This window comes from Hemicordylus capensis, chromosome 6 (assembly GCF_027244095.1).
Source record: "Hemicordylus capensis ecotype Gifberg chromosome 6, rHemCap1.1.pri, whole genome shotgun sequence".
Taxonomy (NCBI): Eukaryota; Metazoa; Chordata; class Lepidosauria; order Squamata; family Cordylidae; genus Hemicordylus; species Hemicordylus capensis.
Window position 1 is genome coordinate 76,472,918 of NC_069662.1, and position 12,186 is coordinate 76,485,103.

A 12,186-nucleotide genomic window follows, 5' to 3' on the forward strand; every position below is an offset into this window, starting at 1 on the left:
CAAAATCTACATTAGACAAAGGACATAGGGAGAAAAAGGAGAGGGGAAAATGGGAAAGATTGATCCAGTATAATAGAATGTTGGGTGTGTGGCAGTGCCCGCATGGACTGTAAACCCATATCAAACTTGATGGCATGTTCTGACAAAACTTCCATAATGTTATACCAATACTTTAAATTTAGAGCTACTTCACAAGTTATGCAACTTGAAATTAAAATGGTCATTTCCATGTATTTGTTGTAAACTGCCCTGAGCAATTTTTGGAGGGGCGGTATAGCAATCAATCAATCAATCAAATAAATAATTATGAGAAATCAACATTTAGATTGTCATGTGTGAGAATCATGTGTAGGAATTACACAGCACACAGTAAAATACACGCATATACAATAGGCACATGATCGGCATGTAGGTTTCATGAATTTACTCCACAGAAGTAATTTTTGTGATGCAGGAACTGCGCAATGCACAAAATTGCCATTAGTAACATAGATTAAATATTCTTCTGGAATTCCTTACCTGTGTGTTCCGCTCATGTTGTAATAGTCATGTTCACATCCTTGTTCAGCCATGAAGTTTACTGTCTCTTAGTTGTATTTATCTCACAAGATAGCTGTGGAGCAATATTACAAATAATATGTTATTTGTAAATAAAATATTAATTGCAAAGAATTTGGAGCACCCATTTCCAGTACAACCCTCTCTAAAACTATTCTACTATACCTGATGTCTTAAAATTTGATTAAAGCTCCCCAAACAAAAGCCTGATCAAATTCCTTCACACTCAAATCAGTTTCAAAATCTGTTGCGAAATCAATTTTCATCCAAGCAATTCAGTACCAGATTCAACAAAAAGATAATAGATCTGTCACCAACCAGCCTCACTGATGTGTATAGATATTTGTATCCCCTGTTCAACATTAAACAGCTGCAACTTTCTGCTATTGAGCAAAATGCTTTTAAAAACCACACAGATCTTGGGGGTCTTTTTGACAGCCAGAGCTTGCCAAGTTCAACATCTGTAACCTATCTTTACTGACAAAGCTCAGGCCTGAGACAAGTGAAGCAAATAACAGAATGTCTTGGTGCATGTGTAGTGAGTGACCTGTCCTCACAATAATCCTTCTCATCTGTTTGCAGTGCAGAAGTGTAACTTTCAGACAGGCTTAGAGTCCAGGCACTTTTAGAAATTAAGTATTTAATAATGTTTAATTTAATAATTCAAAGAGTACAGAACTCCTCCAAATTCCATTTATTAAGGGCGGGTTTGTAAGATTTACCAGAAAGTAAGGTGGAAGGGAACAGGAGGTACCTGGGAAGTGTGTGCTCCTGGCATGCATAAGAACAGCCCTGCTGGATCAGGCCCAAGGACCATTTAGTCCAGCATCCTGTTTCACACAGTGGCCCACCAGATGCCGCTGGAAGCCCACAGGAAGGAGTTGAGGGCATGCCCTCTCTCCTGCTGTTACTCCCCTGCAACTGGTACTCAGCGGCATCTCATCTGAATGTGCCCAAATCTGGTTCCTGAGACCTCTGCCCAACAGTCTCCTTGCCCATTTGAACCACGTGTTTGAAGTAGGGCAGAGAATGTTGGGTGGATGGCTTGGGAACTGGTCTTCGGCGCGCTTGGACGACACACTCACCAGAAGCTTGCACTCCCCGAGAAACTTATACCCCCATACCTATTCTGAACCTTCTCTTGCAAGGTGGCCACTGTCCATAATTTGTAGAGATTATTTATATTTCAAGGATTTGTTATAGTAGATTGAAAACTTTCCATGGAAAGTCTGTCCTGCCTTCAGTTTGGGGAAAAATTCTTTTGGAGACAATATTGAGCAATATCAAGTACGGTTTCTATAGAGTCTAACCTAAAAGAGGCACATTGTTCTGTAGAGATATAATTATTCATCATATCCACTATGCAAACAATAAATGCTAGAATGGCAATTAGGCATCAGAAGCCAGTTTTCAATTCCCTATTTAATAATTAAAACATTTTAAATGATAGGACTTGTTCCAGTAAAGACTTGGAAGGTCCTGTGTGGTTTTCCCTACTGAAGAACCGTCAATCCATAAATTTGTCACATTAAAAGGAGGCAGCTGTATTCTCGGCCTGACCCACTTGAGAACGTCCCCGAATCTGTTGCAGCAAAAACAACAAAGACCCTTGTGGAACCTGAAAGGCTACCCGAGAAATAAGCCAGCCAGCCACGCACTTTACATAAGCAAGTGACAGGCATCGTCCAACAATCGAGGTCCAATCTCGCTTTTTCCCCCCGTTGCCAAGGCAACTTTGCTCTTCCCGCTAAATAGCGGGGAGGGAGAGAAAAGGATCGTAAGAAAGGCCCGCCGCGCGTAGGGAGAGGTTGTCGGAAAGTGCGCCGCTGCCTCAGCCGCACGCTCCTGCCGCGCGCCGCCATGCCGCTCCGTTCCTTCTGACGCCCCTCCCCCGTTCTCTTCCCGCTCCTCCGCTATTGTGACGAGGAGCATTCGAGGCCGCTGGGGTAACGAACTTGCTGGGGGGGCGCCCGCGTGAAAGGCGGCCCGGCGGGCAAAATAGCATTGGTGGGCGTGCGGGGATGCGGCGCCGGGGACAGCGGAGGAGACCCGGACCCTCCTCCGCCTGCTTTGGTTTCTGCGCCCCCCTGCTCGCCCTGGCGCTGTCCCTTCTGCGGGCATTCCCCTCAGGTAAGAGGGGCGTGGTGGTGCCTCCTCCAGTCAGCTTGCCGACGCCGCGCTTGCTCGTGTCTGCTGCTTTCCGCTTCTCTTAGGGCAATTCCTCACATCTTCCCCTCAGAGCCCGAGAGCAGCATGAGCGGGGATGAAGCGTGACACATGTGAAATGAGGCGGAGGGGCAGCAGTGAGGTTGTCTGGAATAGCAGACATGTGTGCAAGCAACTTGTCCTCCCTCCTTCAAACTGAGGCTTTTATAACTGGGCGGCGGTGGACACTTTGCAAAAAGTGTGCAGAGTTAGATTGAACGCAACCCCACCCTGTTGCATCTCTTTAATTCGTGCATATTCCTCGTGATCAATGTTTGCACTTTGTATGCTTTTCCTGGACAAATTTTCACTCGTGCCTTAAGCTGTCAAAACTTAACTCACAAACTGTGTACTTAAAAAGCACACAATACGGGCGCCCATACACACAATGATGTTTAACTTTCACCACAAAGCACCTTCCAGACCTGCCTTTTTAAGCCGTGCCAATTCTACCTGGGTGAGCACAAGTGATTGAGAAACAATGCACGTGGTGAACAGCTTTTAAGCAGCGGCTGACATCCAGACTAAACTGTTCACGAGTAATTTTTCATTGAAATTAAAGTGACAAGTTAGTCATGAATGACGTGTCCTCTCTCTATCAATATCTCCATATCAAGGGGAACTTTTTCAGCTTAAGGATCTGGTGCTGTATCTATAAAATTCTTGATCCAGAAAGATATAAATTTCGTTTTAGACTGAAAATGCTACATTAGTAAACAAAACTGTATATGTACAGACCCTGACCCAAACATTCTTGTATATGTTAGTGAGTTGCATGCATATTGCTGTTCATCAAGACCTTCTGAATGAAAGGTTGGTGTTGTCTGGAATAATTTGCCAATGATTTCTTACTGTAACATGGGAACAGTGCTGAATGACCTGTCATAAAAAAGTATTGCCTCATGCCTGTTACCATCCAGTGCTTATGTTAGACAGTGGTCAGTTCAATTTGGATGTGTTTGCAGAAATTGCAAGGCCTCCCTCTTCGAGCCAGCCCCCTCTGCCTCCACCTGCCAACAAGGTCATACACCCCACCCTTCACTGCTTCCTCAACACTTGCTTGGGTTGGCAACTCAGGTGTTAAACAGCACCTTTCATAAGGCCTTATTTTGTTCAGAGACCCACTAGCTGCTGACATATATTTGTAGTACTGATTGATATATGTGCATTGTATACGCTTGTATGCAGAGGTGCACCTAGGTAATTTTGGAACCTGGACCCAAAGGATCCAGGAGGCCCCCCCCCTTTGGAGCTCTCCCTTGCTGGAACCCTCCCCCCGCAAGTTAAGCATCATCCCCCTACACACACACACACACACAAGTGGTGTGTAGAGCCTGGGAGGGTTCAGCGGGTAGAGCGGTCAGGAAGCCCTAGGTAGCCGGATTGGCTGCCCACACGCTTACCGGCCCCCTCATGGTGGGGGCTGCGGGGATTGGGGGCTGCTTGGCCCTCAGAAGTCCCAGGATGCCGAATGCAGGTGCACGGGGCATTCTGGGGGGACCCCCAAGGCCGGGAGGCTTGTCGTTGCCTCCAGGTCGGGGGTCTACTTGTTTGTTGCCACGCACCATTGTGGCACATGATTTTAAAAAAGGCTAACGGAGTGCTCGCTCCCGTTAACCTCTTTTAAGGGGAGAGGGGTTCAGGTGGGCTAGCTGCCTTGGAACCACCAGGCTCACTTGCAGGCTCGGTGTTTCTGATGAGCACTAGAAAGTGAGTCCACTAAGGTGAGGCTCCCTTAGCCTACTTTCTAATGATCGTGGGAATCGGCTCTCTCTCACACACACTACTTTTAACACGTGGGCTCTTGAGGGCACAAACAGCAACTGAACTCACAAGAATGTAAGAATATAAAGCAGGTATATTCATACAAATATGCATTAACAGAAACATTTCAACACACAACATATTCTCATCCCACATATTTCTTTCTCTACTCCCCCCATTGTCTCTAAAGCACCCAGCTTTATCATACTTGACCACCCAGTGCAGTGTGGGCCAGCGGCGACCACACCACCCAAGACAGACTAAAAAGGATTTGGAGCCCTGACCAGGGGGTGTGGAGGCCCTGGACTTTGGCCCCGAAGTCCAGGGGTAAGAGCGCCACTGCATGTATGTTGGATGGCTGGATTTTTCACTCACAGCATCTGCACTGTAGAGTAGGAAGAGGTTCTAGGGTAGTGCCCATTTGTTCTCTATAATTACAGTAAAAAAATGGGCATTCCTATGAAGTTGAAAGTTATGATTTATTGAGAACATCTTCATGTTAAATCTGCTTGAGCAGCATCCTTAACTGGCACCATATCTTCTCTAAACACATCTATATATTTAATTCTCCTGGGTGTGCCTTTCGAATGTGCGTCCCGGCAGCCCAGCTGATTGGCTGGGCTGCGGGGCGCCTGATTGGCTAAGGCGCACCCAGGAGAACTCAACCAGTGGCGGGCCAGGCTGTGGGCGGCCATGGTGGCCGCGGAGCCGAGGTGGCGGGCCTGGCCGGGTGAGGCCGGGTGAGGCGAGGCAGCGGGCCTGGGCAGAGCCACGGGCCTTGGGCGGTGACGGTGGGCCCGGGCAGAGCCGCGGGCCTAGGCAAGAGGGTGGGGGAGAGGAGGCCGGCCGCAGAGACCAGCAAGAAGCGGCAACGGCAACGGCGGGTGAGGGGGAGAGAGGTAGCTGCCCCCAAAGAGCACACAGATGCTCTGTGCGGGGTCGGCTTGTATATCTATATCTTCTCTAAACACACTTGCTAATATTGTGTGAAAACAAAATTGCTAATATGCTATTTAAGTTTTGTTTAAAGTCCACAGTGTGTTGAGTTCCGTGACAATCATGGTATAATGATTAATTATGATAATCGTTTTGGATCTTTTAACTGGTTATTTTATTTATGATTGTTTTGTGTTAATAGGGGATTGGCTTAGATGCTGCTTGCAATTGTTCTTATGCCTTATTGCATGTTTTTATTGTGATGTATTGCATTTCTGTTTTGTTTCTTTTGATGTAAGCCACTTTGTGCTTCTAAATAATAAAAAAATAAACAATATCTGCCACAGAGTTTAGAATCTGGGTGGATTCTATCATCATTTTTTAAAAAGTTTGTTTAAAGATTAATTAGAGTGCCCCTCTACAAGAACTTGTAAATGGGATGGTGTAAGGCAGTGGAGAGCCAGGCTGGGTTAAATGGCGGGGTGAAAAGCAGTGGCACCCTACAGGTTCCCTGGAAAATTGGTTCAAGAGATTTTTGAAGTTTTAAGTTGAATTATGAGTAGAGCTGCTGCTGGAAAAGAGACCGGGATGTGATTTAGTCCTTTGTCTACTTTGCAGAGCATTTTCTTTCTTACTGCTTGAGATAAATTTAGGACACAGTGTGGCCACAGTTTAGCACTTTGAATTCCTACCACTTTTCTATTTAAAGTTTTTGGTGAATTTCTAGTATTTTATATTAGTGGTTGAGGAGCTCCATCTTGTGGCTTGATGTAATATAGAACTTGTTTTGCTCATAAAATCTCTCTTTAAAAGCTTAGCTATATTGTACAGTTCAGGTGAGGTGAAAATACTTTTAATAGATCAATGAAAGCTCAGAATGCTGGAAGGAAGCATTCCTATTACACAGAACTATTTTTTAGGCATTTGTGTTTCAAGCAAAAATCCCAACATAAGATTAAATATCTGAGCTGATGTTGTTAACCCAATAAAATTGAGTGATTTTTTAAGGCAAAGAATCAGGGAAGTTTAAGCAAAAACTGTGTTAATCGATTTTGGCTGTACTGGTGGGATCATGTTGCCTCAAGAAATGAATAGCTAAACACTTGAAAAAGATATATAACAATATATAAAAGATAACTTTAGCAAGTTCTTGAGATATTGTTTTTAAAACGACCAGCTGAATGATAAATAGGGGGGTAAGCCATTTAAATATGTCTTAGTTAATTACCATCTATCTTTTATTTATTTATAACATTTCCAAGCTGTAACGACTGCAAACAATACCTGAAGCAGCATTAAAAACATTTAATTATGGAATGTTTTTATTAGTAGTTGTTTTGTTTGCTCTAATTGCTTCCCTAAGGACTGTTTTATTAAAGATAGGATATACACTTTAGAAATACATATATTGGACAATATCCAGTCTAAATTAGTCATGATTAAGTCCTATTGAAATTCATGGGACTTAAGTTAGTCATGAGACTAGCTTGTCTCATAAAGTTGGTAAAGTTGTGCTGTCGAGTCAGTGTTAACTCCTAGTAACCACAGAGCCCTGAGGTTGTCTTTGGTAGAATACAGGAGGGCTTTACCATTGCCATCTCCCGTGCAGTATGAGCTGATGCCTTTCAGCATCTTCCTATATTGCTGCTGCCCGATATAGGTGTTTCCCCTATATCCCTGAGAAACACTTATATCAGGCAGCAGCAATATAGGAAGATGCTGAAAGGCATCATCTCATACTGCACAGGAGATGGCAGTGGCAAACCCCTCCTGTATTCTACCTAATGGCTGATTTCCCATAGTTTGGGAAACATACTGGTGGGGATTCGAACCAGCTACCTCTTGATCCCTAGGCAAGTTACTTCCCCACTGCGCCATTAGGTGGCTAGCTTGTCTCATAGGCTGATTAAAATAAAATTGCTTTGCCTTTAGCACCACATCCAGATGTTTGTAGAGGCTGATGTCATTATTAAATTGTTTGCTTCAGAAACAGAAAGAGACATTTTTTTTACACACAGCTTCTTCATTTCACTATTTTTGATACAATCCTAGGCTTGGTTCAGATTCAATAACACACACTCACAGTTACAATTTACAATTTATGTTGATACCCTTGTTAGTCTTTTTAAAATGTGGATAGCATCCTGGGTCACACAGGTATGGTTTCAGAGGAATATTTTCTCTTTTCAGAAGTTCTTGTTTCAACTCATGCAGATGATACAATAAGATATCATTATATCCTCAGTGGTCTACAAGTTTGCATTTTTGGAAGATGTTCTTCTCACGTAGGGATGAAAATTGTACAAGTACAGTGAACGGAAGCGTTAGGTTCACAGTTGTAGCCTGCAGCATTTTGAAGTGTTGCGTATTGCTTGCAGCTATGAGAAACTCCATCTCCTCCCGGGACTGAGTGGTTTCATACCTTCTCATAGGCTGATATCCAGACAGAATTAATTCTGAGTAGTGGATATTAAAATATCATAGATCCATGTTTAAGCATGGCAGGATTAAGAAAGATAGGATTATGTCTTTCATACAAATACATAAACCAGTTATTACCTAAGTGAGTAGAGATTACAAACAACTATCCTAAACCAGAGAGCTCCAATAATAATCTGCTACAATCCAACACATAAGTAACCACATTTCAGCCTATTATGGTCAAGGAATTTCCCAGTTTAATTACTTTCCTATTCATTGCAGGGCTGATCCATGATTGCAGATCTTTGTGCACATAAATCTACGTTCATTGAAATTTATGATTGAATAGAAAGTATGTTTAAAGTATTAGAAATGAAAAAAAAGTACTAGTCCCAAGTGCTGATAGGAAAGTAAATAAAAGCCCTTTACAGCAGTGCTTTTAGAAAATCTGTTTCAAACGTCTCATTTATTTATGTTTGTATGCCACCCTTCCTCAAAGAAACTCACATGGAAATTATACAATTTTATCCTCACAACAACCCTGTGAGGTAAGTTAGTTACTTCTCCATCCACATCTGATATTTTGTCCAGTGCCACACTGGCTCCCTAATCCCTCTTGTTGCAATCATTTGCCTTGCTTAAGTACATAAGTACATTAAGTAATCATATGCTTGCTTAAGTACATTGCTTACACACAGGCACACACACACACACACACACACACACACACACACACACACCCATCAGCCTGTCCTTTAAAGAAGTTACAGTTTTTATGCTAATTGTGTTTTATTCTGTTTTGACAGTTCATTCTCATAAAGTAGATCCTAGTGGATTGAAAGTTGTCGGATCAACCAATTTGCCAGGTATACATTATATAATTTAACTTCATGCATGCTAATCTCATTTTGAAATTGTAGAGAGACTTTGAACAATGAAACTGTCTTGGCTAGATTTAAATATTGTGTAAACATGACAATTGTGCTAATTAAATAATTCTGTTATACTGAGAATAACTAGTGTTAGACCTAAGGTCAGCAAGTGGCATGTGAAGCAGTGCTGGCTTCAGCGCTGGCAGTGCCACATTGCTGCTGGTGATGCCCCTGACACTGGCCATGCCCCCTGATGCAGATGCCAGCGTCTAGGAGCTGGACTAGATCCACCCCATCACTCTCACACACCAGCCTGTATGCATGCCAAGATCCTTGGCGTGCCTAAAAGGTAAGCAAACCAGAGAAGGGGAGGGAAGTGGAGTGGAGCTGGCTGAGCCAGCTCTACCTCGCCTACCTTGTCCATTGCCTTTCCCTTCTCCTGCCCATCTATCTTATAGGCACACCAGGGACATGATTTTTAAAAACCCCATCCTTAGCATGACTAGAAAGCAAACGGGCAAGGGAAGGTTGTAGACTTGGTGCTGCCTGTTTGCTGTTGCCACCCCCTTGGGTGATGTGTCTGGCCTGCAGCCACTACCAGCATGTGAGGAAGTAGTGGAATGAGCAGTGCTTTGTGAGAAATAGAAGGGAGAACTGCAAAGGAGGCATGTGGTCACTCGCTCCCTTTCTCCACTGTTCCTTTTTATACCATGTCAAGTTCTGGCCTGAGCCTCCTCAGTCACTTGCCTGCGATTATAGGGAAGTTGCTGGAGAGGTAGGTGGGGAAGGCAGGGGAGGGGAGGGCATGTGTGCAAGGGCTGCCAACCCCTGTATTAAACTATTGCAGGGGCAGGCATAGGTACTGTTCAGGAGCTACTAGTAATATTCTAAATCTGATTGGCTGACTGAGTGGTGGTATTGTCATGTCATTTATAACCACTCTTTTCTGGGGGTGCTCAAGATTGCTTTTACTCCCCCCCCCCAATTTCTTCCTCCATAGAGCAGTCTCTCTTGCTCCCCACCTGTCTGTCAGTGGCTTTGATCTTAATATTCCTTATTTCATTGATGTAAGTATTTGTATAAGCTGCTTTTTTCTGATTGGCTCTACTACCCCAAGCTGCTGTTTCATGTGCATAGTTACCAAGGTTCTGGTAGCGGGGAAAAGTACCTGTCCACTCCTGGACTATTGCATAATAATGTTTTAAAGTCAAAACAATTTTTTCAATGCCTGGAATATTTTATCTATAATCAGGTTTGGATTCTAGTAATTCTAGTATAGCTATACAGTAATTAGCCCCAGTGGCTGCTAGAGTGAAGATTGGAATTGGGACCATAGCGTGTGTGTGAGGAGGAGGGCTGTCCCCTCTTCAGCCCCCTGCAGTTATTTTGAAAAGAAAAAAACAGACATGCAAGTCAGTGGCATAGCCACCGTTGGACAAGGGCAACCTGTCCAATGGTGGTCTTTGTCCTCACGCCTCATCCAGCTAGCGAGTGAAGTATTCACTAGCTGGGAGTGTGACAGGCCACATCCCAGTGCTGGCCATGCTCCCCTGCATCAGTGTGTGTGTTATCGGCGCAAGGTGTATGGCTGGTGCACGGGCAGCAGTGGGGGGGGGGCACCATTGGCAGCCTGTTTTGGGGCCACTGGCAAGTCCCTTATGCTACTGATCAATGATCAGGGTCAGTGATGTGCTTTAATAATATGTGACAAAACAATTCTCAGGGTTCTCCTATTTCCCATCCACCTGTAGTATGCAAAACAGTCTTTTCCCCAGGAGTGGGTTTTTTAAAAAAATGGTTGATTTTCATCTTTGTTGATGGAAACATAAGATCATATCTAGTTGGTTTCTTATATCTGCTATTGGCATGCATAGGCAGTTCTGGGCTTGTAAGAGGGTTGCCAATGTGTGTGTATTGGTGGCACGAATGTTGGAAACTTTTGCACATGGAGCAGCATGCACGGTAGAAGATGCAATGGGTAACTAGATCATGCTTGAAGACTAACTCGTAAATCAGAATGTTTTATGTTGATAAAACAAAATATTCCCATGCTAACTGCGTTAAGGGACAACTTTTAAAGGTGGTGGCCCCCTTAAATTTATCTTGCGGGGAAAAGCAACTGTCTCTATTCAGCCAAACATAGGTCTCTATAGTAGCTGTTGCTGATGACACTTTTGTGGTGTTTTTTTTTCTAGTGTGAGCCCATTTGAGGCAGGAAACCATCTCATTTCTTTTGCTATATAAATCACTTTGAAGACCCTTTTTTAAAAAAAAGTATATGTATTCTCTTTCATCATAATTACACTTGCCAATCAAATTACTTTATACTTTCAGTCAAAGTTTACGTCAAGTTGAATCATAACAGTCCACGTATTCTATGTGTAACAAATCGTCTGAGAAATTCGGAATTGATCGATCCAATATTCCAGTGGCATGGACCAGAAGGCGACCTGGTTACAGGTAAAAAGAAAGAAAAATGGTTTAGTAATCCTCCCTAAACCAAAGTAAAAAGGTATAATGTTCCTGATTTTCAGAATTCTGTAATAATTTTTATTTACTTATCCTATTTCACTTAGGCTTGGAGTTGATAATTAAAAGTAAGTCCAGAAAAAAATGGTATGCTCTTCACAAAGTAAAGCATCTTTTCCAAGTCCCACTAATTTCAGTGTGAGAGTTTTAACCACATCCTTAATGCTCATATTTAAAATGGTTGAAATCAGAAAATGCTTCACTTTGCCTGGATTATTATAATTGCTATATATGTAAGATATAAAAGCATTATATTCAGCAACTGAACAACACTGAATGGGGAAAAGGGCACAACTCTGAACATTAAGCATTTATACATCCCACTGATTTCAGTGATAGATCAAACTTTATCTATCACCCATTAAAATATATGGGTTAAAAGTGTTCACAATGTGGATTTGTATCTAAAGTAATTGTAAGGTGACATAAAAAAGCAAGTATTTCTTGTGTGAACACTGTCCTTGCACTTTCACTTTTGTCTACTTATGATTCTATATTTTACAATACATATACAGGATGTTATGGGAAAGCCTTTAGTTGCATTTGCTTGAATGAGTTTGTTATTGCAGCCTGAATACATATATGAGCTGCTGGATTTAAGAGATGTTTAATGTCTCGTTACAAGAGGGAATTCTCCTGGCTGCCTTGAAGAAGGTGACCAGGCCACTTCTTAAGAAACCCTCTTTGGACTGAACAATTTAACAACTGTTGGCCAGTTACAAACCTTCCCCTTTTGGACAAGGTACTCAAATGGATGGTGGCAGCTCAACTCTGTATTAGAGAGGTGCGAACTGGCTTGATCTTGAGCCGGTTCCAGCTGGTTCAGTTCGAGGGCTCAACTTTGAGCTCAACTGGGCCTGGTTTGAGCCCAAACTGGGCCTGAGCTGAACTCCCTGGGCTG

At 43.1% G+C, this 12,186-nt stretch overlaps 2 protein-coding genes across 18 annotated transcripts in view; one reads left to right on the forward strand and one right to left on the reverse strand.

Moving 5' to 3' along the window:
• SPATA48 (spermatogenesis associated 48) overlaps positions 1 to 2,356 on the reverse strand; it is a 65,665-nt gene extending 63,309 nt beyond the window's left edge. For 9 of the 13 annotated variants that reach the window (XR_008309775.1, XR_008309776.1, XR_008309779.1 and 6 more), the window contains exons 1-2: positions 2,217 to 2,356; positions 520 to 613 (exon numbers count right to left, since the gene is read on the reverse strand). The gene's annotated coding sequence lies outside the window, so the exon portion shown is untranslated. Of the gene's footprint in view, positions 1 to 519; positions 1,676 to 2,055; positions 2,097 to 2,122 lie in introns of those variants that run through there. The other 4 variants (XM_053261366.1, XM_053261365.1, XM_053261368.1 and 1 more) reach the window with 4 other exon arrangements.
• Positions 2,357 to 2,555: 199 nt separating this feature from the next.
• Positions 2,556 to 12,186, forward strand: part of ZPBP (zona pellucida binding protein) — a 79,988-nt gene continuing 70,357 nt past the window's right edge. For 3 of the 5 annotated variants that reach the window (XM_053261369.1, XM_053261371.1, XM_053261374.1), the window contains exons 1-3: positions 2,556 to 2,688; positions 8,691 to 8,750; positions 11,091 to 11,216. In XM_053261369.1, coding sequence (XP_053117344.1) covers positions 2,580 to 2,688; positions 8,691 to 8,750; positions 11,091 to 11,216 — 295 coding nt within the window. In that variant the 5' untranslated portion in view covers positions 2,556 to 2,579. Of the gene's footprint in view, positions 2,689 to 5,204; positions 5,258 to 8,690; positions 8,751 to 11,090; positions 11,217 to 12,186 lie in introns of those variants that run through there. The other 2 variants (XM_053261370.1, XM_053261372.1) reach the window with 2 other exon arrangements.